The sequence below is a fragment of the Strix uralensis genome, chromosome 6, assembly GCF_047716275.1.
Source record: "Strix uralensis isolate ZFMK-TIS-50842 chromosome 6, bStrUra1, whole genome shotgun sequence".
In the NCBI taxonomy this organism is placed as follows: Eukaryota; Metazoa; Chordata; class Aves; order Strigiformes; family Strigidae; genus Strix; species Strix uralensis.
The window spans coordinates 33,519,378-33,545,988 of NC_133977.1; the positions used below are offsets into that span (position 1 = coordinate 33,519,378).

Below are 26,611 nucleotides of genomic sequence, written 5' to 3' on the forward strand. Positions count from 1 at the left end.
CAGAAAAAGGCAGCTGTCATGGTGCCCCATCCACATTTACACTTCTGCTCATTGTGAAGGATGTGATGAGGCTGGAGGCGTTGGGGCAGCGCAGCCTCTGCACCGCACGAACCTGCGCTGGCCGGGCGGGACAAGTGTCGCAGCACCACAGAGGTCAGGGAGGTTTTGCTGCTGCCACCTCATCCTCACCCACCCGCGTGCCCAGCAGCTCTCGGGACAGAGCAGGAGAAGACGCTGCTACTGACACGCTTAGCCAACGTGGACGCAGTGACACCTGCAACAGAGTATACACGGAGCATGCTTTGTGGTATTATTTATTTAGGAACTGTGAGTAACTACAGCCGTAGCGTTCTCATCTTTGCAATTCTGATGGTTTAACAAACTGGGAGAACATTAGCATATATTTAATTAAGGTACAAAATACACCCCGTTGTTGCCTAAAACATTTAAAAAATCGTGAGAAAAGCACTGTATGCTCTAAATCAGACTCAAAACCTTTCTGTATAAGGAACTGTGGCAATACTGTGTTTAGTATAACAGGTTTTTATCAATTGAAAAGGAAAAGACATGCTGGCAATCTGAACTTAGCAACAAAGAGTAAAGCAGTTAAAAACCATTGTGTCATCCACATTAGTTGAGCTTTGAATGTAGAAGAGCAAATCATATGAAACACATACACAACTAAGTAATATCAAACAACCTAAGGCTGATATTGTACACACCTGTATTAAAGTACACTGACTACTTAATGGTGCGAATTTAAGGTAATGTTTTTTTTAAAAGAGGTAATCTTTGAAATGCAAATCGTTGCACTTTGCACACAAAAGATGGAAAAGAAAAAAAATCACTTTTGGAATGATAGATATAAGACACACTGGTTCTGGATTATGCATATCACCTTGCAGTCTCTTGATATTACCTCTGAACAACAACAACAACAACTAAAAAGTGCCAATACTGTGAAAGGAAAGCAAAGTTACTAAGTCTGAGTGCATTAACCATTTCTGAGAAAAAAACCCGGGGTTTGGATTTTTTTGTTTTGGTTTGGTTTTCTGCATTTTTAAAAAAAAAACAGCCTTACTGGTGCAGGTTCAAGACAAAAACAAGACAGTAAAGCTCATAAGGTAGAAATAGGTCCTATATAGGTTAAGATTCTTTGGAAACTGCTAAGTATAAAGGAATTTGTAATCCAGGCTACTATCTTTTTGCTACTCCAAAAATCTGTGGGAGTTTCCAGCTTATCATCAGTTGAAATCTGTTTTGCAGTCGCCAAATAGATGCAGGTAAAACTTCAACTAACCTGGGATTCCATTCACACACTTCACATAGAAGTCACTGTGCAATAACCTGTTTTTTCACAACAGCATGTATATGAATCATAGATCATTATTAGACTGACCAGAACAACAGAAACTATTCTCAGCCTTTGTGTTTTCAGTCTTTTTCTTACGTAGGCAGCTGTAACTGCACTGAAGTGACAGGTTCTATAAGGGAAAGGTGACAAGGTGTGATCAGCTGGTTAGAAGCAAGATCAGAAGTGTCTCGGGAAACCACCTGGATGTTTAACTTTAGCCAGTATTACGGTAGCACTAACAGCACACTGAGAAAGGGCAGTAAATATGTTTGAAGTTAGGACTGTGAAATTCTGTTTAAAACAAATGAAAAATGAACAATACCAACATGCAAATTGGAATGCTGACTGTGTCAGACCTTCCCTTATAGAAGATACTGCTCAGGGAGCAGCCTGTTTCTTAGGACTGGAGATATTCACTGTGTGTCTGGCAAACAATTCCTTGTAAAGCAGATCTTGGGGAGCCAACTTAGCTGCAGTTTTGGCTGAGGAAAGTGATGGTATAGAGCAATGAGCTCAGTAAATAGACTGTTTTTCCTTAAGACATTCAGAATATAACTGTAGACTTGTTTTCCATACATTTGACTTTAAAAATAGACTGGGCAGCTTAGTTAATGACTTGTTTAAAGTAAATCCAATCGTGCTAGCAACTTAAAATTGCCTGCTGATTTGAATTAATGCCCATAGATAAAGCAAACAGGTATCAACTGATCACGCTGAAAAAGCAACCCCCCAAAGACCTATGTATCACACAAGGTGCTTTTGATAACTTGGTTTTCTGAGCCTTATAAGGAGAGTCTTTAAATATATTTTTTCTTTTTTTTTTTTCATTTGAGCCTTCTTTCATTCTTCTTCCTCCTCATCTTCATCTTCTCCTTCTTTTCCCATTGTTTCCACAAGGAGTTCTGCGGTGCACGTAGCTTCCCCAAGGCTGTTAACAGCTTTGCAGGTGTATTTGGCATCATCGTCCCCACATACTTCAGAAATAGTCAAAGAACAGTTCCCATCCTCATCATAATCTATCTGGAAGTGACGGGACTCCTTGACAGGCTGATCATCTTTGTACCACATTACCTCAGGGTCAGGATAGCCTGCAATAGTGGAGAGAGAACAGCAATTGCAGTGAATGAGTATTAACTACTCTGTAATTACTTTAAGTTCTAATTCCCTGTCTGTACGGACATGCCAATATACAATATACAAATATTTCATTGAATTCTCTTTAAAATAAACATAGATGATGTGAGGCTTTTTTACTTTCATTTACCTGAAACAACTTTATTATGAATAGCAAAAAATTGAAAGTGATCACTGAGGTACTCACTAGATTCCTAGATACCTTGCATTGCAGCTTTTGTGGAAACCACAGTTCCCAACACCACGATTTAGAATTTCAAGGGTAAGATGTTTGGGGCTACAACTACAATTTAATATCCTTCTCAGGTTGCTTTGTTGCGGCTATCCTGAACCTTCCTCCTCCTAATCTGCTCCATACACACCAGCCTGTTCTGTATGGTGACCGTGGCACTACCATTTCCTATTTGTGTTTGTTAGGATAAGTGAGGGAGTCTAAGAAAAGCATTTTGATTATGCATCTCAACAGGAGTTTTGGAACCTTTTGTGAAGCAAATGGCTCTGCCACACTAGAAGCATTCAGAGCAGGGCTGTACAATACATGCTGAAGAACAATCCCTTATACAGTACTCTTGGCTGCTATAACAAATTGAAGGCTTGTTGTCTCAGCCAAATTCTGGACTGTGATGGGAGGATCACTCCCCACTGAGCAGAAATAAAGTGCAGGAATCCCTAATACCCAACGAACATTACAGCAACACACTGGGAAGTTTGGAACATCAGCTGTGGTACATCCATTTTATTCCATGCAGTACTTATGCACATACCCCTCATGCTGAGCACCCATCAGCAGCAATAATCCATCCTCACATCTCCGCTGTGAGGTGGAAAACACAGGCAGTGAAAGAGATTAGGAGCACAGAAACAAATAAGCAGAAGGTCAATGAAGCAGTTTCTGAACCTCATTTTAAGATTAGAAATTGTCTAAATTGAACACATGCAGTATGGTACCGACTCTATCCATTTTGTTTTAACAGCTCTTCCTGATTTCTAGTTTCCATCAGCTGTGATACAGAAGCTTCAATCTCTTTGCAGTAGAAGTGCTAGTGGTCTTGGCCTTCAGACTGTTAGCCTGACCAAGCCCAAGCTCCTTAAGTGCCTTTTCATAAACTTATTCTTTCTATCTGCATATTCCAGTCTGAGTTTTCTTTCTTGAACTTGTAAGTTAAAAAAAACAAACAACAGTACAGTTTTTTCTAGATGTGACTTTTGTAACCAGAACAATGATACTATCATTAGTTCTCATGCAAATACACTGTTAGGGACTTCTTTGCCTTTAATACAATGTATCCATGTCTTAAAGTTATCTTGAGGTCACCTGAAACTTGTCTGTTATTTCAGACAAGTGACTTCTTACTTATTCTTGGTTTCTGGTTAGCAGTCTCTGAGTGTACTCTTGCAATTTATGGTACTACATTGCATCTTGTTTTTACTGTTTCTACCCTCAAAAATCATCTCACTGTTCCCACTTGCTCTTCTGAATTAGTGATTCACACACTGACTCTTGGAGTCTTCTGTTCTATGGCAAGCACAGAACAAGCCCATGCAGCTTCAGATAATTTCTGTTATTGCAACACATTCATGCTGTGACATGCAGATATTGGTAAAGCAAAATGGCACCAAGTCAACAACAATACAGAAAATAAATTGAAAAGTTAAACAATAGCACAATGTAGAAAGCTGGCAAGGAAGGAAAGAAAGAAAGAGATATGCTAATTCAAAGTACCTTCAATTTTGCAGTCAAATCTAGCAGCACTTCCTTCCACAACCTCTATGTCAAGGATTGTTTTAGTAAAATATGGCTTTACATGGGGCTTTTCTTCAGCCACTTCTTCAAGGAAAGCATCTAAAGGAGAGCGAAGAGATAGTTAATTATTTTACAGGCCATGTTCTTAAATGATGCATTTTAATTTTTAATTACCAGATGGTAATGAAAGCATCTTTTATTTCACTTAATTCTGTAAGGCTAATGGGACAGGGAGGATGTTAGCTGCTTAGTTTTGTGCCAATCTTTTGCAGCTGGACAAAGATTCAGGCCATAAATAGAATGAAATCAACATGCAGGCCACCACGCTACAAATCATCTTTATTTTCCCCTTGAATTTGTTTCTAACCTGAACTTTTGCTGGTCAGAGGGGTAAACTGGTTCATCTTGTGTCAGGCCCACAGTCTGTGTAGGTATGTCAAAATGACTTGATTTTCAGAAGTGTCAAACATCTGCACCTCTGATTGTCGCACTCCCCAAATCCACGTTTCAAATGGGGACGTAGGGGAATAATGTGGACGCATTTATTTTTTTTTCTTAAATGCCCCTGTCTGAGGAGCATGGTTAATGCAGAGTACATGTCTTGGTTACAGCAAGTGTTAATACTTTATTGCTGGCTCGCTTGCATGAGAAGGCAATACATCACTGTAATCTTTGTATAAACATGCATTCCCAAACTGATAGAAAGTGCAGCTGACAAATCTGCCTTAATTTTTTGGCTTTAAAAAGAGAAGAGTTTACTGCCCATATTTATGCTGGGGCATTTTGAGTAGCAGAACAATATGAGAACAATGAATTTTTGATAGATCTCTTTTTTAAAAAGAAGATAAAAACAGAGAGAGCAGGAATAACCAACTCCGTGATTGGTCTCTAGCATTTTGCTAAAAGTTTTAGTAAGATTGATTCACAGAGGGGTGAAAATACGGTGCAGCAAAATTCCTTACCTTCATTCTCTACTTTGTCTGCATTTATAGGGCTGGTAGGCGAGCTCCCAGAGGCCTTCCTCCCACTCATACCAGAAATCATTGCCATGGACGACAGTCTTCCTATTGCTCGGACAGCATGGCCTGTTTTCTAAGACATAACATAAAAGGCTTCTGATCAATCCAATCCAACAGGCATGTGATTTTCTGTAACAATCGTACTTCGGACAAATTATCTGGGATCTCTGCAAACCTCGCTGGAATTGTTGGACAAACTGCTTATATATAGCTCTGTTGTTTTAGGAGAGACAGAGCAGGCTGGACTGAATTACCAAATTTAGTTGCAGATATAAACTTCCCGTGATGAACTCATACCTAAATGAATGTCTCTGTTAGCTGCGGATAAAAAGCACTGTGTGAGAGGAGGGCCAGCGAAAAAGCTATGTCCTGTTTAACTGGAACTTAACTCTGGTGGCGGATGGCTATCTCAATAGACATATGGGCTGGACTGAGTTTCATCGAGGATGAATAACCAGCTAATATGAAATGAATGAGAAAGTACCGTCTGCATGATGGAAGCAGACCTCTGACAAGCTCAAGAATCAACCGCCAGGATACTAAAATATGCTCAGACTATGTTGCCTCTAGTATGGACACTTGCATTTTTGTACAGCTTGCATGAGCTCCTCAGAAACATGTACAGTAGAACGTAAGAGGAAATATAAGGTAGATTTACATAAATGAATATTTTGTAGGTTACTCAGAAGTCTGGATCCAGGAGTTTATACATCAACGCCCCCAGCTATCAGAACGGCACAGATGGACCTGCTACAACAGTTCCAGCATTAAGAAAAAAGAAGATATGGAGACCAAACACATCAAAGAAAATTATTAAGCCAATCTGACCAAATCCATGAGAAGCTTGGTGCTCCAACAGGACAGAACTGCTGGCTTAGGAGAATGAAACTACCACAAAATGGGGTATTTTGGAGAGGCCAGGCGGAGAAGCTTTTCCCTAGCTGTTCAGGTTTGTTAAGGATAACATAATGCCCCAGCCCTCTGTGGCATGGAGAGGGCAGGGAGGAGAGATGGTCACACCCCCAAAAGAATAGGAAAAACTGTACTCGAACTCATGCGCCTTTTAGTAGCCTGAAATGGAATCATCATGTGTTACATATATGCAGCCGTGCACCCTCCTACTGCTCGCCAGTAGAAACCAAACCTGCTTTACTGCATTCATACTCTGGCCACACTGGAGTTTTCACCAGCTGCAGAAACCACCTGGCATGACACGTTTCTCAGAATCATAAACATTAGCAATAAAGAGACTTATTAGGATAACTAGCCCAATTCTATGTTCTCTTCATTACCTGCCATTTTCTTCTGGCCATATATTTCTTCATCCTATCTTTGGAAAGTTTTTTGGCTTCCATGGTTTTGGTGTCTTTTTGCAGCCAAGGATGCTGAAGACATTGAGTACAATTTAAGCGACTCCTGTTTTTATATAAAAAGACTAGTCAGTGTTGCCATTAAACATAGTTGAACCTACCTGCTTTAACATTATTTTGCCCTTTCTTTTCTGAGAGATGATTTTTCTGTTTCCTAAATTTAGCAACATAGATCACATGGCACTGCTTTCCCAGCCGTGCTTACTTCTTAAACTCATTTTCACAATTTCTGTAGGGTTTTTTTTGAGAGGAAACTGTGCATTTTTAAGTGTTAATAAAACATTATAAAACAAAGCAGGAAAAGCCATATGTTTTAGGCATGGAATGCATACAGCAGAGCCACAATGGCAATGATTCAGCTACCTCATGCTGGCAGAACCCTGTCCCAGATCTCCTTTTCTTCGATTACAGAGATTTCCCTTTTCCCACCACTTAACACCCTTCTTCCCTGCAGCACTGAACATTTAACAAAACAGAACTGTCCAAATCTCTAATCAAGCCACACCCATTCTTCACTTTGTTCAGGGTGCACAGATAAATAACCCTCTGTTCTCCATCCATCCGATCGCAAACTCATTGGAAGAATTAAGTTTTCCTTCCCCGGTTTGTTCAGTCTGCTATAAACAGGGCTTCCAACTCTGATTTTTTTTTTCTTGCCCCATTACTAGATTTACAGGAAAGCTGCCTACTCAGAGGTACTGCACTTAAAAGCAACACATGGAAATAAATCTGGCAAAATTGCAACCTATTCAGATCAAGGCACAACATGTCATGCAGGAATATGTATCACACAACCGTGAAGATAAAGAGTAGCCACACAAAACCTCAGGGTGCGTCTTGCCCAAGGGAAAGAAAAAGCAGAATGAGCAGGTGATTAAAAGAAATCACTCCTTTCAGACCTTGCACCCTGCTCATAAAATAAACCAGAGCTGCATGGCACACAGAGCTCCTTATAAAGTATTGTCAGAGGTGCCCCCGTGGAAGTGGAGGTTCACAGTGGGGAAACAAGAATGACAAGTTCAGCTAAATGCAAACATAGAAAGTGTATCAAGTCCAACAGCTTTACTTCATATCTTTCTTTAGTAGATTGCTGATAAAGTCCTTGGCATCATCAGAGATTTCATCAAAAGCCTCATCATCGAAGTCCCACGTTGCTGAGGTAACATTGGCTAGGGTTTCGTTGTCATTGTCTCCCATGAAAGGAGAAAGTCCGCTGACCCTGGGGATAAAATAGACACAAAACAAGCTGTGTCAATTTGCAAATTATCAGAGGAACAAACTAAAATCGTGTGTGGCATCTCCTATGCTCTGCAGATCTTTATCAGTAAAAGCACCCTTAAAAAAAAAAAAAAAAAAGGACTCAAAGCTAATTACAGATGGTCTTATGGGAAAGAAACCAGAATTTTGACTGCAAAACTGGAAGGAAAATTTTTGCTGTTTCTTTCTCTTTTCCCAAGACATTTTTGAGGACAGAACTAGAATTAGATGAAAGTGGAGCATACTAGTTTGTGAAATGACTTGTCTAGTTCTGCAAAATAACACTGCAATTTTCACACCAAATTCAGTTGAATAGCTTTTTTTTTTTTTTCCCCCCCCTTCCTGGTGCTGTCAGAGTGATTTTGCTGCCTTTACTGTCAAACCAAGTTTTTTTGTACATTTTATTCCATTTATTCCTGCAGAGAGAGCCCAAGAAGAAAGATTCATCATGAAATAATGAAATCCACAGGGTTATTTTGTAAACAAAACCACCCTGAATTACGTAGCCAGATAAAACAGTGCTACATCACTGCAGGCTGTAGAATTATGCAGATGCATCCAAAAGTAATTTGGTCTTTATGTTCTCAATCATCATGTTGCATGAAATGGAAGTACTTCTCTTTTATAACCTAGGTTGAGCTTACAAGGCTTTTTAGTCAATATAACTGATAAATTGCCAGTGAAGGGCAATTACAGAACATCATGGTGTCATTTTTGCAGAGTATCTTTCTCCAGTTGAGCATTGTCCTTTATTATACCGTACCTTTGTGCATCCAGATACTTTTGATTCCTGTATATATCACCCTTTCAGTAAAATCTTTCAGGTGAAAGGTTGCTTATTCCTCAGAACTACAAATTACTCAGTTTTCCAGGTCTTCTTCCTGGCATGCAATTTACATAATAACCTATTCTTCATGAAATTTTACAGGCTTTATTTGCTTTCTCTGTACAATCATGTTAACCAGTTACCACGATCAGTTACATTTCAGCAGTAGTACATTTTTTTTTAAAATATGGAAAAATAAGTGGAACTTATTAGGGTTCTGAAAATATTATATGAATATTTTGATGCTACTGGATATCACAGACTGGTAGAAAAAGAGATTGGGATCAAATAAAGTGAGCTACTAGATTAATATTATTAGTATAATCTCCTCCTTCAAAGTTACTTTGCTACTCTTTTGTTACTAATTACATTAAAAATCTGATTTAGAATTTGTTCCTAGGGATTTTTCTTCTATAAGGAAAGCAGAAGCATACACTCTTTGAAGCCTCAGACAAAGCAGATACTAAATCTTTTACCATTTCTGGAAGTTGTGTGCAGTACAGCAGAGTCTAGAATCTTATGTGTATACTTTAGAAATTCACTAGTAATAATATATGAGATGAAGATAAAAGGTTTGTTTCTTCTCAGGCAGAAAGAGGTAAAACAGAACAGAAGGTATTTGCTGTCTTACTTGCCATTATAGGGGATGTATTCAAATGCAACAGTGAAGCATGACTTTATAAATGTATACGGTGGCATTATGAACACATAATAGGCATGAGTTACAGAAAGCTGAAAGATTAACGTACCAAAAAATGCTCACATAAACCAACTTTACTACGGCTATTCTCTGACACTTACTTTACTGGAAGGGACAAGGTTTATGCCTGATAGCACTGGGGAGCTGACACAGCTGCGGCACAGTGACTCTGTTCCGCCCTCATGCACTTGAGCTGTCACAGCCAGGTAAATTGTTGAAGCAAAATCTCTGTCCCAGAATCAGAAAAGCACTCCTGCAGGGCCTTAAACCTATCTCCACTCAGATATTTAAGCATTTTCCTATTTATGACAATATCATTGTTCTCTATTATGTTCTAGAAAGTGAAAAAATCTTATCCAGACTGCAGTTTTAAATTCTGGGTGCCAGATTCTGATTGCTAAGTTGTCTCTTTTTTGACTGTGTAGTAAAGTGCAATAATCTCTCAGCCAATTCAGTGGCTGTTAAAAAGGCTCACATTTTATACAAATGAAGGGTCTGTGAAGTATTTCTTAGTTCGCTGTCAATGTAGGACATGCACGTCTTCTCATCATCTCATAAGATTCCAGAGGACACCCTTGGGCAGCCAGAGCAATAACAATCCCATTTCCCTTCAATACTTGATCGAAGGATGGCAAAGGTGACCTCTGCATAGTATTACCACAAATAGTATTGTGCAGCTCTTGTGCTACATTAGATAATATTTTGGCCTATTTCCAGAAATTAAAGCTGCAGTACTGAGAGAGTATTTCTATGCTAAAAAGACTGCTCAGGTACAGAGACATTGCTTCATGTGGAAACACCACTGCTCCACACTGCCATGAGAGGCAGTGCTTATAAAGACATCTAGCTTTCTGGGCAAAGGCATACTGCATGTCACACACAGCTTTTGAGGGATGAGGATAAATAGGAGGAGATTAGAGAGAAAAAAACCCCTTTGGTTGTTTTGGTTGGCTTTTTTTTTTTTTAAAAGAATTGTATGACAGAATTATCAGAAAAAATCTTAAATGCTGTGGTAGGATTGACTCACCCCATGCATTTGGTAGATTACCACGTGGGTATTGGTTAAGCCTCCACTCACTTTGTAATTTCCAAACACCAGTGTAACAGTACCCATTCAAACCTTTCAATGAAGCTATTTTCGTATTTCTGAATGTGCTCTTGCAAATTTATAGGGCTAAAATAATCTCCTCTCTCTACTACAGTTTTGCACTGTGAATCAGTTGCATGTCGTGGAAATATTTGTAAGGAGAGCTGGATCCATGTTTATAGTCAGAAAACAAAATCCAGCAACTAATATAGATCATAACCCGAAATTCTTATCTTTAGCATAGATTTCATTGACCTAAGTCTTGGTTGTTCATTTCTTAATAGCCATTTAAAGTCATAATGGCCCAGCAAATCTTTTGACAGATTATGGAAACAATTTCTTTTTGGAATGCTGAAGCTAAGTGATAAAGATGAGCTACCACTCCAGAAAATTAATACTGAGCTTACATGCAAAGTTACTATTAGACAAGCACCAAGTTGTTTACTGAAAACATTTTTCCAGCTACTTAACCAGGCATCTTCCTGGCATGTTAAGAACCATTTGTTTAGAAAACCTTTCACAGTTTCCACTTCTAAATAAAGAAGAAAAATATTTTATCCTCTAGAAGTTCCTTAACATTTATTGGTCTGTTCCAGCAAAGCTCTGAGTGCAGATTTAGAAACATTAAGATCAAAAGGGTCCGGTGTGGTCGCTGGTCTCACTGTCTGTGTAACAAACCCCAAAGCGTTTCACTTGGAAATCTTTGCATTAAGACTGCCTCTAATCCAGGAAGGATGAGTTTGCTGCATGTCTCAAAAAGTCATGACTCTGAGCATTCCTCTGCAAGCAGTACTTGCAGCAGCAACCGATCTGGGCTGATTACACTGAGCTCCTCCTTACAGTCTTTGCATTGCATTAGCAGGGAAAAAGAAGTAACAGATCTCAGCATGAAGAGTACTATCTGCTTCTGATAAACCTGTGCAGGTCACGTCAAATAAGCTCATGATAATGCCTGCACCCTGGAGATCATGTAGTAATTTAACTCTTTTACAAGTGAAATAAATAAATAGTCTCAGGCTACTTTGGAAGGGACACACATTCACTGCACAAACCCACCTTTTCCTTAGCTGAGGGCTGACACCCACACCAGTCATCTCAAGGAGGAAACAGACCACTGAACCCACATGAAGGAAGACAGCTGATTGCTGAAGCAAGGGTGTTACTCTGTTCTCATCCTTGTTTCACATGCCCCGTGGATTAATGAGGAATCACAATTTGCTAGTGCCGCTGAACAAATAATTCATTTTCTTTTGAGCAGTACAGTCATGACATTAAAGCCCTCCTAACTTCTTTATTGAAAGAACAAGGAGTGCTCGCTCATCTTTAAATTAACAAGGCTTAAATTTTTAACACAACATGGAGCCAAGTGTAAGTCAGCAGCGTGTCTTGCCTTATCAAAGTCCCAAGTCAGCACACCCAAAAGATGAATGATGTCAAAAGATCTTTCAACCAACCTAAACTACCAAACAAGGGAGGAATAATAGCAGTGATGAATAACACAATAGCCAAAAAGGAAAGGGAATGTTTGAAGAATCAGGGTGTGTGTTATTAGGAAGGTGCTGAAGGAAAAGAGTATACAGCAAGATCAAATCTGATATTAAAAAACAGCCTAAAATATAGTATGTTAAAAAATTATTAATCAACAGAGATCAACTACTCTGAAAGATATATACTGCCTGGCACTGATAAAGCAAGATGAATTAATGGAAAGCAAGCCAAGGTTTGAATCAGCCACAGCCAATTCCTCGCTGAAACTAGTCAGATTCTATGGTGACAGAAGGCAAAGGGCTATCTGCTTTCAATGTACGTATGTGCAGTGCTGAAATCTTAGACTGAAATTTGGTTTGAAATAAAAATAGAATTTAGAAATTGTTTCAGATTACTAAATATTGGAAACACTGACTATCCAAATGGATCGTCAGAAAAGAACTAGAAATAGAAAAAAAACCCAAACAAATTCAGCAATGCCCAGAAGAATAAATGGGACAGAAAGAGCTGGAAAGAATTCAGAAGGTTTAACCTTCATTAGATAAAGGTTATTGCAAATGTAAAAAGAAACACTGAAATAGACATAAATGGAGATGATATACACAAGCTATAATATTTGTGGCCTGTTACTTCAAAGGCCATAGATCAACTTAAGTATGTGGGACAGTACTGTGATGTAGAACAGGATGGAGAACAAGATAAAAGTGGAAGATAAAAAACATGAGGTGGAGAATACAAACAGGGAAATTTAAGGAAGAACAAAGACTGATGAAGAGACAGGACTGAATAAGTTATCCAGAAAGATTAAAAGGATTTAATGTGTAGCTTAGAAATGTGGAAAGGGAACCCATGAGCTGTAGGATGGAATTAAGTCAGTCATGCCATAAGGAAGGCAGATGCAGCATCCCAACAGAGAGTGCGGTATCTGTACTTATGCCTGCGCAGCAGAAGCCTAGGAAAGAGGTTTTGCTGCAGTGTTTTGGAGGAGCTCTGTCATGCTGTACCCTACCTGAGATTACATCCCACCCATTTATTGTGCTGCAGGGAAGACCCTTCACCCACAGGGATCTCTTCTGCAGCACTTTGCTAAACCTGGTGTGTATTCGTTGTTGTACAGGACAAAGTGGAAACCCAGTCTCTTTCTAGGCAGGTTACAGGTCTCTCAACACTCTAGAATCCTACCTTAAAAGAGCTGTTATGTCGAGTCATGCAATAGCATGCTCCCTGTTGCTTCACTTAGGACATACAATGGACACAGCAGCTTCTGGCCATCAGCTGCCTGTAGCAGAACTGCCCTTAAGTGCAGTGCTGCTGCAGCACTCGCCTCTTCCTTCATGGCCCCACTCACCATGTCATGGGGAGAGGGGATACAAATGCTAAGTTACAAGCACAGTGATGGAGTGTGAGGCACACACGAGATGAGTGAGTCTTATACTTCGTGCATGAGATTTGGCAGTTCTGAGCTTATAATCAAAACAGGAAAGCAGAGCTACAACTAAAGAGAGATGCAATTCTCAATGACTTTTATTTGCATTCTGTAATGATGATGTGATAGTCCATTTTGGATAATGGCTCATAGTTGTGAGTCTGCAAAAATAGCTGGGCCTTAAGAAGTGAAGACAGATTGTGAGCCTGTCACTCTGGGGTGGAGAGGGAAAGTCCAAGCGATGACTCACAGGTCTTCCCTAGCTTCTATTACTTTATTCTTCTGGCAAGAAAGACAAAAGCTGATTATTACTGTTAGTCATTATTGTGGCAATAGCTATGCATCAAAAAGAAGATTTTCATTGCATTTGGGTAATGTAATTTTCCCCTCATGAAGAATTAAATGAGTTTAAAGACACCTTATCAAACAAGTTATTTTATAATATATTTCACAAGGCATATCAGGTCATCTGAATCAAGTGGAACACCACCCCAATCCCATCAGCTGAACATTACAGCATCCAAATATCTTGCTTCTGGTGGCACAGAGAAACTGGGAAGAAGCAGTTCTGCCACTGCTGGAAGACTGGTCTTTTGCAAGCATTTCACCTTTTCTCCATCTGTTTCACCTGCTCCCTTTCCTTGTCTACATGGATAACAACGGTGTTCTCCAGCACAGACCGCATTGGAGCAGCAACCCTGGGTGCATGCCTTAGGAGCACACACAGCTGCTATCACCGATTTTTGCCTCGGTTGTCTGACACGTCACTGCTTATACTGTAAACACACAAAGCCTCATCATATACTTTGATAACAAATGGCAGCAAAAGACGTTAAACTCCCCAAATGTGTGTGTAACGTGGTTCACGTTTTGTTCCTTAACGTGTAAAAGGCCTCTAGGGGGCAATGCAACACTGATGTAACTTGGGTTTTCCATTGCTGTGCAGGCAGCCTGGGCTCTCCATGCCGCTCTTCCAGTGCTCTGTAACTCAGGAGTCCTCAGAAGCTAGAGAAATAAATGCATTTGTCATCTGAATACTGCCTGTGTGGTCTACATTATTTGAACTACAGAATGATCCAAACGAGCTTTCAAGATCTAGAAAAAATGCTGGAAGTGAATGGAAAATAAAGGTCCTGTAAATAAACTGGCAGAGCAAAGTGACCTTGAAGAATGTAGCACCCTTCACATAAGAAACAGAAGATAACAGAAATATTCAGAGTCTTTGCTGGGAGTAAGAAGGTTGATGTAGTAGCTTTTGCACAGGACAAGAAAGAAAATTATGTTGCTTAGTTTGGAAATGAGAAGAGTACAGGAACAAGTATAGGCTGACAAGGCAAGAAGAATCACAGAAAGACTGAGTAAAGATGAGGCAAACAACTTGTGCTTTGCCAGGTGTTAAGGAAGACAGTAGCCAGGGCAGAGGGGACTCTTAAAAAAGAAAGTAAGGTATTGAGAGGAGCCTTTTAAAAGAATGAGTGCAAAGCAGATCTGCCATTTACTTACTACTGAAACCGGAGCGAGGGAGAAAGAACCATGCTCCAAACTGAGCTTCTCTTTTCATTTGTTTATATGGCATCAAATGTGTAAAGTCACAGTTTGAAGAAGATTGCTTGCTGTTCAAGGCATGGAGATCCTATTTCCATATACATTGCTCTAGACCCACTGAAGTTCATAATCACGTGTTATCAAATTGCATATAAAGATCAAATCAAATACCAAAATACGTAACCAAGAGCTGCAGCCAACCGTCCTCTAAAATATTTCCATGAGCTTGATCCATGCTGCTTATAAAATGTATTTATCCAGTGGTTTGTGCTTAGTAATAAGATAAAATGCACTGTGAACAGCTACAGTAATGCTGGGAATCTTTAGTCTGTCCTTCAGATACAATCTGAAGAAGACCTCAACATTTCACAAAAAATTTCTCTCTTGGGAATAAAAGAATAAAAATTACCAGTTAGTAGTGCATGCCCATACATTTCTCTTTAACATCTGGGAAGGAAAAATAGTTCAAAGTTAATAATAAAAAACTGTCACATTTTTTTTAAAAGACATGAAACATCACCGGTTTATGATGTAAGATATATAAGCCCTAAATGGCTGAATTTCCAGAACTGCTAGTTCTGCACTTTACCAGTTACACCCTTCAGAGAAGAGACAAGTTTTATTAAACCTGCTGGAGCTGCTAATTAGAATACAAAAGGCCTGAAAACTGAAGAATTCAAAAGTTGATGGAAATTTTGTATGTTCAGCAACTGTCAGGATTTATGTTAAGAATAGCAAAGGTACTCACAAAATGTAGCAGATAACACCTATACTCCACATATCTGTTTCATATCCAATAGGTTCATAGTTTATAACTTCTGGAGCCACAAACTCAGGTGTCCCAAAGAGAACTTTCAGAGAACCTGCATTTTCTGTGAAGAATGAAAGAGAAAACCATTAACTGCTGCATGCAGATTTTTAAAAACAATTATTCCCCAGTAACGGGAAAACCAGCTTTGTCCTCATATTTGTGATTTTGTTAAAGATCCTTATCAGAAAAAATAAACAATGCCTGAACTGCTGTTTCCTTAGCTGATACATTTATAGCAATAAAGAATTATTTATTAAGCATCCTCACGCACACAGCACTGTACAAGGCACATAATAAGAAGGTTCCTATTGTAAGGAGTTTCTACAAGACCAAGTCTAAGAAGAGAAATTTTAGTGTTTAATTCAGATTTGGATGTCCTGAAGTACAAAAGTGTTTGAGCCTCCATCACTGTAGCAGCTGCACAAGAGGACTTCAGGATTCCAGTGTTAGAAAGAAGATGAAGTTTTCACAAATTATCTAAAAGGTATCAAAGCTCAAGGATCTGCCCAGGGATTCTACTATAAAAAGAAACAGTAGTGATAAAATTATAATAATAATAAGTAACTGTTTTAATCCAACTCATTTTTTATAGCTTAAACAGGAAAGAAAATCAACATGGGGTTGCATGTCTCTGAAATTTGAAGTGGCACAGGTTGGTGGTGAAACAAAAAAAGAAGCAGATGACATGCACCTGTCAGATCACTACCTTGTCAGTAAAACTGGGTTTAAGGCTGCTCTCAAAACCAGGCTTGCCTACAAGCATATCTGTGGAGCTCTAAAGTGATGTAGGGGAACCACAAATGCTTAGTCATCAGCTGCCACTCCAAACTTTTATTCAGCTGGCCTGTAGCACAGGTGTCCTACATTTGGCTCTGCTTAAACATGATGTGGATGCTTTTAAAATGAGCTACAATGAAGCTACTGCTAGCAAGGTGAACTGAAAGAATGAGGTGGTGGGACGTGTGAATTAACTCTTCATCTTGTGCTGACTGACCAGTGATGCTCTACTGGAAAATACAGGGATTAAAGAAGAAAAACAACCTGTATAGAACCTAGTATTGCCAGTTTGTGCTGCCAGTGTGCAGCTATGAGTGATATGTCTAACTTCTGTTTATAGTGTGAAACACAAGACATTTAGATAAAACTTATTAGGCAAATCTCAATGAGCTCATTTTTACTGATGCTCATTCTAAATAAGATGGGAAGAAGAAGAGGAAAAGACTAAGGTCAGGAAGGAAGGAAACTAAAGAATAGGTTAGGGATTGGGGAAAAAAACAATCCCAGTAAAAAATTTGTATTATAAAAATACAAAAATGTCAGGAAATACATTGTTTCTGACTTGAAACAGGCTTGGATTTAGGTTGAGAAACTCTTGTCCAGTCTGCACAGGTGCCTGAGCAATCAATATTTTGTCTTAAGTGAGATTCATTGCATTATGTGTTTCTTTTGTGCAAGAGTAGCATCCAGATTAGGCACAACAGAATGACATAGTGAGGAATCATCCCTCTCACAAAGACATTACCATCTAAACAAAACAAATATGAAATGAAAGAAAAACAGATGTAAGTGATTCCAATCCTGCTCCTGTTAAGGTTACTACAAGAGATTTGCAGCTCTGTAATCAAGAGAAAAGCTTAAAAAACCTCAGACAACAGCAGATCAAAGTTTTGAGAAGACTACAATAGAAGTTACTTGTCCAAAACACTGAATCATTAGAGTATTTTTATTTACCTGAACTTCCTCTACCAAGTTTTGCAACATAAATGCTGATCCCAATACTGACTCCACACCTACAGTTGCTGCCAGTGAAAGCTGTTAAGCCATTTTGTAAAATGTAATCATACACCTAGGTTAGTGCTCTTTTGAGGTATGCGAATCCCCAACTTACCAAATGAAAATTGAAGGATATATGGAGTTAATAATTTGCTTAATGATGGTATGGCGACAGTAAATTAAATGCAGAAACCTCATTTTCCGATGTTATCCCTGCTTTCAGACACCCCTGCAGAGAGTACCCATTTCCAGAGACAGAAACAGACAGAGGAATGCCTGGGAGCTGCCCCAGGAAATCACCTAGATCCTCCCATGCAAATTCACCAACATCAAGACCTTCCTGCCAGATGTCTGACTGGCCTTTAAAAAGCACATTCAAAAGCTATCCCACAACATCCCTACACTCACATAACCAGAGTTTCTTACCCCCAAAAGTAGGATCCTTTTCCTAATATCCAATCTAAACAGACTTAGTCTAAAACAAGGGCAATGTCTTCTCCACAGTGGCAATGAGGAGTGAGAGATCACCCTTCCTCTTCCAAGCACAATCAGGAAGCCTAATATACCATCTTCCCATTTGCCTTTTTTTAAGGTCAACACCTACTTTTTTTTCCAACTGTCCTTTTGAAAAATTACTGAAATTTGTCACAAAGAACCTGTTTTCTAAAAGCTTCATCATGATCGTCCAAATCTCAGGCTCACATCCAAGTTTGGAGGCTTTTCTGTGCACTGTGTAAACTACCATGAACCACTGTGTATGCAAGAGGCTGGTGTATGAAATGTGCTGCCCATAGATCAGAGAAATGTTTTTTGAAAACACGGCATTTGAGTGCAAGCATAGTGTGAAACAACTGATACAGCATTTTCTGTGTATAAAAGAAAAAAGAAAAGAAAAGAATAAGACCTTTTCTATGCAATAATATGTCAAATCTTTACCCAGATGTTTACAAGCTTAGTACACAAGTAGGATCTATGTTTGGATATCCTCAGTTCAGATAGAAAGCTGACAAGCTAGCTGGAAACTGTTGCCAACACTGTGTATAATCAACTAATTTAAAAAAAAAAATCTTTACAGAACTCAAAACCCATTCTCTTTTCTCCTTAAGAAGTTTATCTTAAACAATTTTCTACATGTGTTCCTCAGCACACCAAAAAAGGTCAGGAAAATATCCCACTGCAGCTTTGGTATTTCCTGACAGTGCAAGAGAACTAATTAGCTGCAGAAGATGACTGCAGAAGGAGCTGATCCCAATTTCTTTAAAACTGATCAAAACACTGAATATTTAGAGGCATTAGTTTGTAATAGTTGCAAAAAGGTAAAAGTAAATCTCAGAAGTTGAAGTGCAAAATCAGCCACTGTTCCCTTCAGCAGTCCCTTGGTTGAGCAGTTTCTGCTCAGTCAGGGTCAGGTCCATAGTATGAGGGCTCCAATCCCACATCTATCAAAGCCCAACTGAATTTGACAGCCAATTTCAAAATCACAAGGTTTGAAGGAGCGCAAGTGGAGGAGCATGGCCTCAGTGCACCACATAAGACAACTGGCAAGAAGAGGGCACTTACTGAAAAGTGGTTTTAGCCATACTTGTAAGTAAAAGAAACATTAAAAATGGTTTTCTACTTTTGGAAAACATCTCGACCAAAATGTTACGAATGTCTTCACGATTAATATGGGGGTTTTGCTTTATGGACATGGAACAGGAGGGCACACTCTCTTCCTAAGAAAATGCCACATACACTGAGTTATCCGGAATAGCCTGCTGGTGAAACAGCAAATGCCTATAATGTAACTTTGCAAGAATTAGCAACATATTAATCCAAATGAATGTACAGTATTGTAAAATCAAAATCAGCGTCAGTGCCCGTAGCTCTCATCCTTCTACATCAAGAAAAGTTATATATAGGTTAGAGATTTACTACCTATGACATGACTGTAGCAGCTCAGAAGCTACTGTCAGCCGTGCAATATAGAGTGATGCCACAATATTAACAGAGAAATGGAAAAGCTGATGGATATGAACAGGCTACTGAAAACAGGATCTTCTTTTTGCTAAATGTGGGTTTAACTGTGGTTTGAAGTTAAAGAAGTAGTTGAAGAAATTTCTATTAAAAGGCCATTCAGTGGTTACATTCTATCTCTTGTTGATAAAAACCACTCAGTTCAGCAGTAAATGTGCAGGTTTCAGGCTGACAGCTGGAATGCCATGGGATGAAGTCTTTGATGCACCTCTGATAACGAAAACTTCAGCACTGGAACTTACTTAACAGTTCATCTGTTTCCTCAGCAAGAAGAAAATCCAGTTCATGCTCCCAGAAGACTATTGGCTCTGTACTGGTGAAGGAACGTAAATGGCAGTGATGTCTTTTAATGAATGAAATAAACACCTTGTCTCTGAGTTCACAGTGTCCATGTGACCAAGATTCATGTAATACGCTTTTGGAGCTGAACATCATCTAAAAGTCTGAAAAGCAGATTTCTTTTCCCCTATTCATTCAATATACCATTTTTGGTTTGTTTTAGTAAAATTATATTCTTGGGTATGCTGGAGACTGTTACGTGTCAAAAGAAGTAGGATGAGCAGATAACAAAAAACAGAAGGTTGTAATTCCAAATTACTCTTACAAAAATGATTGTTCTACTTTGTAATGAGTATTAAATATCATTTTGCTTACAGAGGGAAGGCAAAACATTACAACTAAGAATCTAGCTGTGGTCCCCTTCATATAGACAGTAGCAATTCATATGAGTCGCCCCAATCAATTTAATGTCAGATGAACCTCAAATCTTAACTCTCCCAGTGTAACAGGTTCATAAAGTATTTAGGTACTTTCAGTTCCTGGAATGATTTTTTTTCTCTTGTGAAAATACAAAGTTAAAGAAGATCAGTGTGTGATGCTGGTATTGTTTAACATTAACAAACACAGTGGGAGGGCTGCTTTTTAGAGCTGAATTAACACTGAGCAATATGAAGACAAGAACCCTCTGAGGCCTTTGGCTTTCAAATTGCAAAGCATGTTGGAAAGCTTAGTCCAAATTGAATGATAGGAAGCAGCTAAAAACAGCTAAGGAAGAGTAGGAGCATCTGGACAAATAGAACTTTCCCCCAGCACCCCCAACTCATTGCATTATTTTTAAGTAGTGCTGTTTTATTAATAATTTTGATCATGATCAAAACACAGCTCTTTATAGAATTCCTCCCATGTTTAACATTTATGATGATGTGCTGCAGTTTAGGATAAAAAAATCATTAATGGTGAGATGTGAATTGAATGTAATTATCCATATCTGAAAGGCTTCTAGAAAGTCACCTTAACTCCTGCTGTTACAAAAGTTTCAAGGATTTGCAGTATTCATGAAGATCAAGGTTTTGTTCTACTTTTTACATTACAGAGTTAGTGTTTATGGCTTCCTGTAGCAAATGTAAATATTTGTCAACATTACTACTGCTGTGTAGTTGTTATCTACAAGGATACCCTAGCCATAGAAACAGGTAGGTAGATTGTATGCACTTCACTGCAAACTCCTCTTGCAGATGCAGCACGCTACTCTCATTCTTGAATGTCTTTTTTTTCCTTTTTCTATTTTTTCCTAAAACCAGAACTATTTATAGGAAACATGTCTATTTACTCTTTATACATGAAAGAATATAATAGTAAGTATGAATTGCTGCTTGTCCTGCCCTTTTCTCCATGTCATATTGAAATAGGCAGAAAAGTCATTACCTAATCTTCGTGCAAGTCCGAAGTCAATGAGTTTGATACTTGTACCGGTCTTGTTGACACACATAATATTTTCTGGCTTCAAATCCAAGTGGACAATACCCTGCTTATGGATGTACTGAACTCCTTCTGAAATCTGCTTCATATATTTAATACACTCTCTCTCTGTCAGTTCAAAGTCTTCATCAATGATTCGTTCAAAGAGTTCTCCTCCAGAAACCCTAAGAAAGACAGAATAAAAAGAGAACTTCTGTAACATTTTCATTTTGAGAGTAATCACTGTTTCCTTTACAGAAATACAGATAGTTCAAGCTTGCAATAGTCACTTCAGGACACAATCTATGTTTTGCAATGGCAATTTCCATAGACACAAGGATCACATAGGAAGAATCATCTCTTCTGTGTGGTATAAACCAATAGATTTTTTCCATTCTGAATCTTCTTCCCAGGTTAGGACTGTGAAACACTCATACTGTTATCCCAGGCAGTAGGGATGTAACTGGATTTACATCCTGCCTTTAGGCTTCAGTCACCTGCAGCTGGCAGTAAAGTGCGCTCCATGTGATTGTCACCCCACTGAGATGTGTTTCTAACACCACCCCAGACTCTGAGCTCTTGTTTCTCACTGCTTCCTTCCCTCCTGTGCCCCGTCACTACACAAGTGCAGGTAACGTAATTTAGAAATAAAGAAAACTAAAATATATGGGATGGGTCCCAGGAAAAGAGGACAAACCTTCTAGCAGATGAGCAAAAATTTGGGAAGAAGGGAGATTGAGTGACAAAGAAAGGCTGAAGAAGGAAGAATTCAAATGATATGGTTAATTGGAATACAAAGCTCAAAGGGTAAATTACTGACCCAAGTGAGCTCAGAGGGAATTTCCTCCTTAGCTTTGACAGGACAAGGATATAACCCACAACTCTTTCAGTGCTGATATTTTTAGCTGAGCCATCATCACACTCCTTGTGGGTCAACTGAATTTTCATGCTTATTTAAGATGTGAAATAATTGGTCTTTCCAGGGTAGAATTTCCTGGATTGAACTGTTTTTGGAACTAAAGTGGGACATTTTTAACCTAGATTTAATGAAGCAAAATTTAAGTTGTGGTTTGTTTTGTTTGTTTTCTTTCTTTTTTTTTTTTTTTTTTTTAATTCTGAGTAATCACTCAACTGCCTACATCCAAAGATGGGAAATACTTTTTTGTATGCAGCGGGTGAATGACCCATACAGAAAGGAGCAAATGGTGAAGAGCAGCTTTGCTTTTAGAAATCTGTTCTAAATTAAACACTCCATGGTCTTTATATGGCTTAATATTTTGCAGTATTCATGCTTATTGCCAAACGTAATTGCACATTTCAGTTACAGAAAGAAAACACACAACTGAAAACAGGCCTTGCAATGTTTGCACGTTGTCAGATATATGATTATATCATATATAACTGAAATTGAAACATCTGGAGTTCTGGACACATTTGTTGCTTTGGCTATAAGATTCCAAAAAATATATTATTAGAAATGCTACTGCAGTTTCCTATTAACATGAAAATAGTAAGAATAGCATATGCTTGACAAACTGAGAGGTTATGTTGGATTATAGCACATTGGTAACATAAAGCCAATAATATGGCTAAAGCTGTTGACTAAACAGCTCTGATAAATTGGGGATCTAGGATTTTGTTACTTCAGTAAGACATTAACCAGTATGGAGGTGTTTATGAAAACACCTGCATACAAAATGTTTATATTTGGAGCACTCTGCAATTCCAAACAATAACCATCCTAAGACTAAAAAGTACCAGTTACTTTTTGACTATTTAACACAGATAATGACAACTCATTTTTACTACAAAAGTCTCATACTTTTCAGATCCTTAAAGTGAAAAGTTTTCAGAACTCATACCATTGTCTCAAGCACCACTTTTTAGCATATTATTTGGAAATTAACTACTGTTAATACACCTGCATGCTGTTTTTACCCTGGGACCTCTAGACACCCTGGTAACATCATTAAAGTGCAATTGCATTTATAGAATGCATATTTTTGCATTTATATCCTGAGCCAAATCCAGTTTAATTTTTGCCAGATCAGGAAGCTGAATTGAACCAATACAGGTTAGGTTCTACGTATACACAGAAGGAGAAGCAGGCTTTCTTCAAATAGTCACAATTAGTTCAGAATCTAAAGCTCTCATTCTTTTCTGGATTCTCCTCTTTTCAGTCTTCTCTAGATGAGGTCACAGAGGAAAATATTCCTGCCTACGGAGTCACGGAATACACATTTTAAAAATATTTTATTATAAGGTTTTGGGCATGGAGGAACAGTGAGAATAATCTACCTTGGATTTGCCCAGGCAAATACTCAACTGCATTTTAATAAATCTCCCTTTGAAAAAAAGAGAAAACCTTAGTGACTTGTGCCGATTAAATCACAGCAAATAAACACAGTTTACTGCTGAAATTTTGCTTTAGCAATCTTAATTTAAAATCCAATAATCTTCTTCTGATCTATGTCAAAATAAACTGACTATCAGAAGTATGTAATAACTTTAAGGCACTTAGCTCCCAGGCTTGACTGCCATTCACAACATGCTACTGTTTTTCAAATATTCTTTTTCCACTGAGATGCTTGTTGTGGAGCCAGTACATCGCTATATTTGAAAAGGAAATGCCTGAGATTTGCCCCTGACTTCCAGCAAATGGCAGATGGGAGGGTTTCCAGGGAAGAGCACATCAAGTGATCTGAATCATTATAGTGTTTGATTTTAAATGAATGATTAAAAATTCTGAATTTATTATAAATATGAAATCAAAGCATATAAAATAGTGGCATGACAAATATTAAAAGGAGAGAGGGTGAAGTTCAAAAAGTTATAAGAAGGATATGGGAATAAAATTAAAATGAAAAATTCAGGATGAATATCAGGAAGAAAAATCCAAAGGTGCTTCTCATCAATAGCTCCAATTAGAGTGGAGGAAGAGCTGCTAAATTCCAGTCACAGATAAAAGCTGGTTTAAAAGGAGACTGATGGCAGATGAGCTTGATTTATTTGAAATCCATGCATTTAGACTCTTAGGGGAATAATGAGAACAGTTTAGATACTAAGAAGTTTTGAAGGTATTTCCCACAACGTCTTCAATATGAAAAGAAATATTAGCTTAATAGCCAAACCAGAAATGATCCATCAGTGGCTCTCTAGCAATGCAGGTGCAGTTGCTGTGCTGGCACTGTGTCAGCTGGGTAACACGTAGCAGTGTAGAGGCCACCAAGTCATCTGACACGCAGGTGTCACACAAGCATCTCTCTGCCCAGACCTGCTCCAGAGCAGGGACAGACTGCTCCTGCCTGCCTGCGCCCTGCTTTAAGAACGCCTCCTCCTACGGCTCTCGACACTATGGAAATTTCAGTGTGGCGGGGTTCAAAAGCCAGAAAAGGTGGCCACCCCAAACTAAATTCACATACTAATTAGACTGGAAAAAAAACTACTTTAAATTTGATTGCAGTTTTCTATATTCTTAAAAAGTAAGACCCCTTTGGGGTTCTATATTCTTAAAAAGTAAGACCCCTGTTGGCAGGGGGAACTAATGGAGTGTAAAGCCATATGCTATTCAAAACTCTTTATACATTTCCTTGTTTTCCATTAGGTCTGCCAGCTCCCCATTCCAAGCTAAGTAGGGCTCCCTTCCCTTACCATCATCAGCTTGCTCAACTGCTGAATCTAAAAATAAAAGCACCCTCTTGCACATAAGTACCAAGGTTGTATAATGGAGATCCAGTCTCTGAAATTGCTAGTGCAGTAGTAGTTTGCACATAATCTGGGCAAGTGCCAAGCAAGCAAAATAGACATATAGTCTCTTCTGCTTTTAACGATTTATATCTTATTCAGCAATTCCAGCCCACAAAAAAAAAAATGCTTCTCCTTGCAGCAGACAGCGCATGAAGTAGATGTGGCAGCAGAACACTGACTGATGTAACTTTTTGGGAAAAACATCAGATCAGGATTTCATCTTCTTTCCAGCTGTTACTGCCACGAGCATGGGTTTCACACTAAGCAGGTGTGTTCTGGATGATGTAAACTTTGGTCACATTGGTCGTTACTGTTTTTGAAGTCTGATCATTACTTTCCATCCCACGCAGTGCAGATTCTTTTCTTATAATGAATTCTGGTGCAAGAACATATTCTGAGCCTTCTTTTTTCTGGAAGTAAATATCTATTATCTTTAAGTACAAACATACCCAAGTCACAGCCTTGTGAGATGCTTTACAACACTGCTTTTGTGGTACTTTTCTGCTGTTTTCCACAGTGGTGTGGCATAAGTAGCTCAAGGCAAATGATTTCTGGGAGGTAAAATTAAGTGTTGCTATCTTACTCAGCAAGAACAAGACAGCAACACAGGCTGTCTTCAAATTCAGCTTTACTTAACTGAACGTATAGCTTTGGATGAGGAGTGCAATGACTTTCAAGGAGAAACTCCCTTCTACAACTGCTACACCTGGACCATCATGGAGAATCTGTATATTGAAGTTAGGGGCAGATCAATTCATGTTTAATTAGTTTTTTGGGGGAAACAGTCAGTGTAACCAATCTTTCTGCATCTACTGATCTAGATTTAGAACATTCACTGTGTTCACCTGTGGAGATTTTTCAGACAGCCCTCCTTTATTATAAATAAATGTTTTGCAATCAGAGTATTTAAGTTGTTGCAGGAAAAACACATCAGACTAATCCTTTAAGGTCTCTTAAAAATATAAAACCTGGATATAGTACTTGACGAAAACTGAATTTTTCCAAATATCTCTTGGGTACTATAAATTTGCCTGGATGAATTTTCCATGGAAATTCAACAGTTTTGTAGAATGTAGCTTAAATGTTTGCATTCTCAAGCATGTATTTCTCTCCTACTATCTGTTATGCACCAACATTCAATTCTCTGTGAGACACCTGCAAGATCAGTGTTTCAGTGAAATTTGACACAAGCTTCTTCAATACATGTTTAGAACTGCCTAAATAAAAAAATATTTTTTCTCCTTCTTAAACATGTTTTTGGTTCTAAACGCAAGCCCAAATGACAGCTAACTTTTTTCTCTCCCCTCCCAAGTTGGCAATATAAGTGAGCTGCAGAAAAACACCACATGTACTTGATTAAAAAACAAACTAGACAATAAAGACTGTAACACATCTTCACTGATTTTTAAAAGATACAACACAGATTCACTTACCCAGTTTAAACAAATTGGGTAAATACTTGGAAAAACTTGCAAGATGTGAAAACCATCCAGGCCCTGCAGATGTTGAAGCTTTTGACAGTCCCATGTCTAGGTAAGTTGCTACTTTTGTATGCACAATTATTTTCAACATTATTA

General features: G+C 38.5%; 1 protein-coding gene across 7 annotated transcripts in view; it reads right to left on the reverse strand.

Moving 5' to 3' along the window:
* Positions 1-298: 298 nt before the first annotated feature.
* The window catches only part of MYLK (myosin light chain kinase), a 218,379-nt gene continuing 192,066 nt past the window's right edge, over positions 299-26,611 (reverse strand). For all 7 annotated transcript variants that reach the window (XM_074873611.1, XM_074873610.1, XM_074873609.1 and 4 more), the window contains 7 exons: positions 21,255-21,472; positions 15,699-15,822; positions 7,688-7,840; positions 6,544-6,667; positions 5,195-5,324; positions 4,212-4,331; positions 299-2,442 (listed from right to left, as the gene is read on the reverse strand). In XM_074873611.1, the coding sequence (XP_074729712.1) occupies positions 2,195-2,442; positions 4,212-4,331; positions 5,195-5,324; positions 6,544-6,667; positions 7,688-7,840; positions 15,699-15,822; positions 21,255-21,472 (1,117 nt within the window). In that variant the 3' untranslated portion in view covers positions 299-2,194. The remainder of the gene's footprint in view (positions 2,443-4,211; positions 4,332-5,194; positions 5,325-6,543; positions 6,668-7,687; positions 7,841-15,698; positions 15,823-21,254; positions 21,473-26,611) is intronic.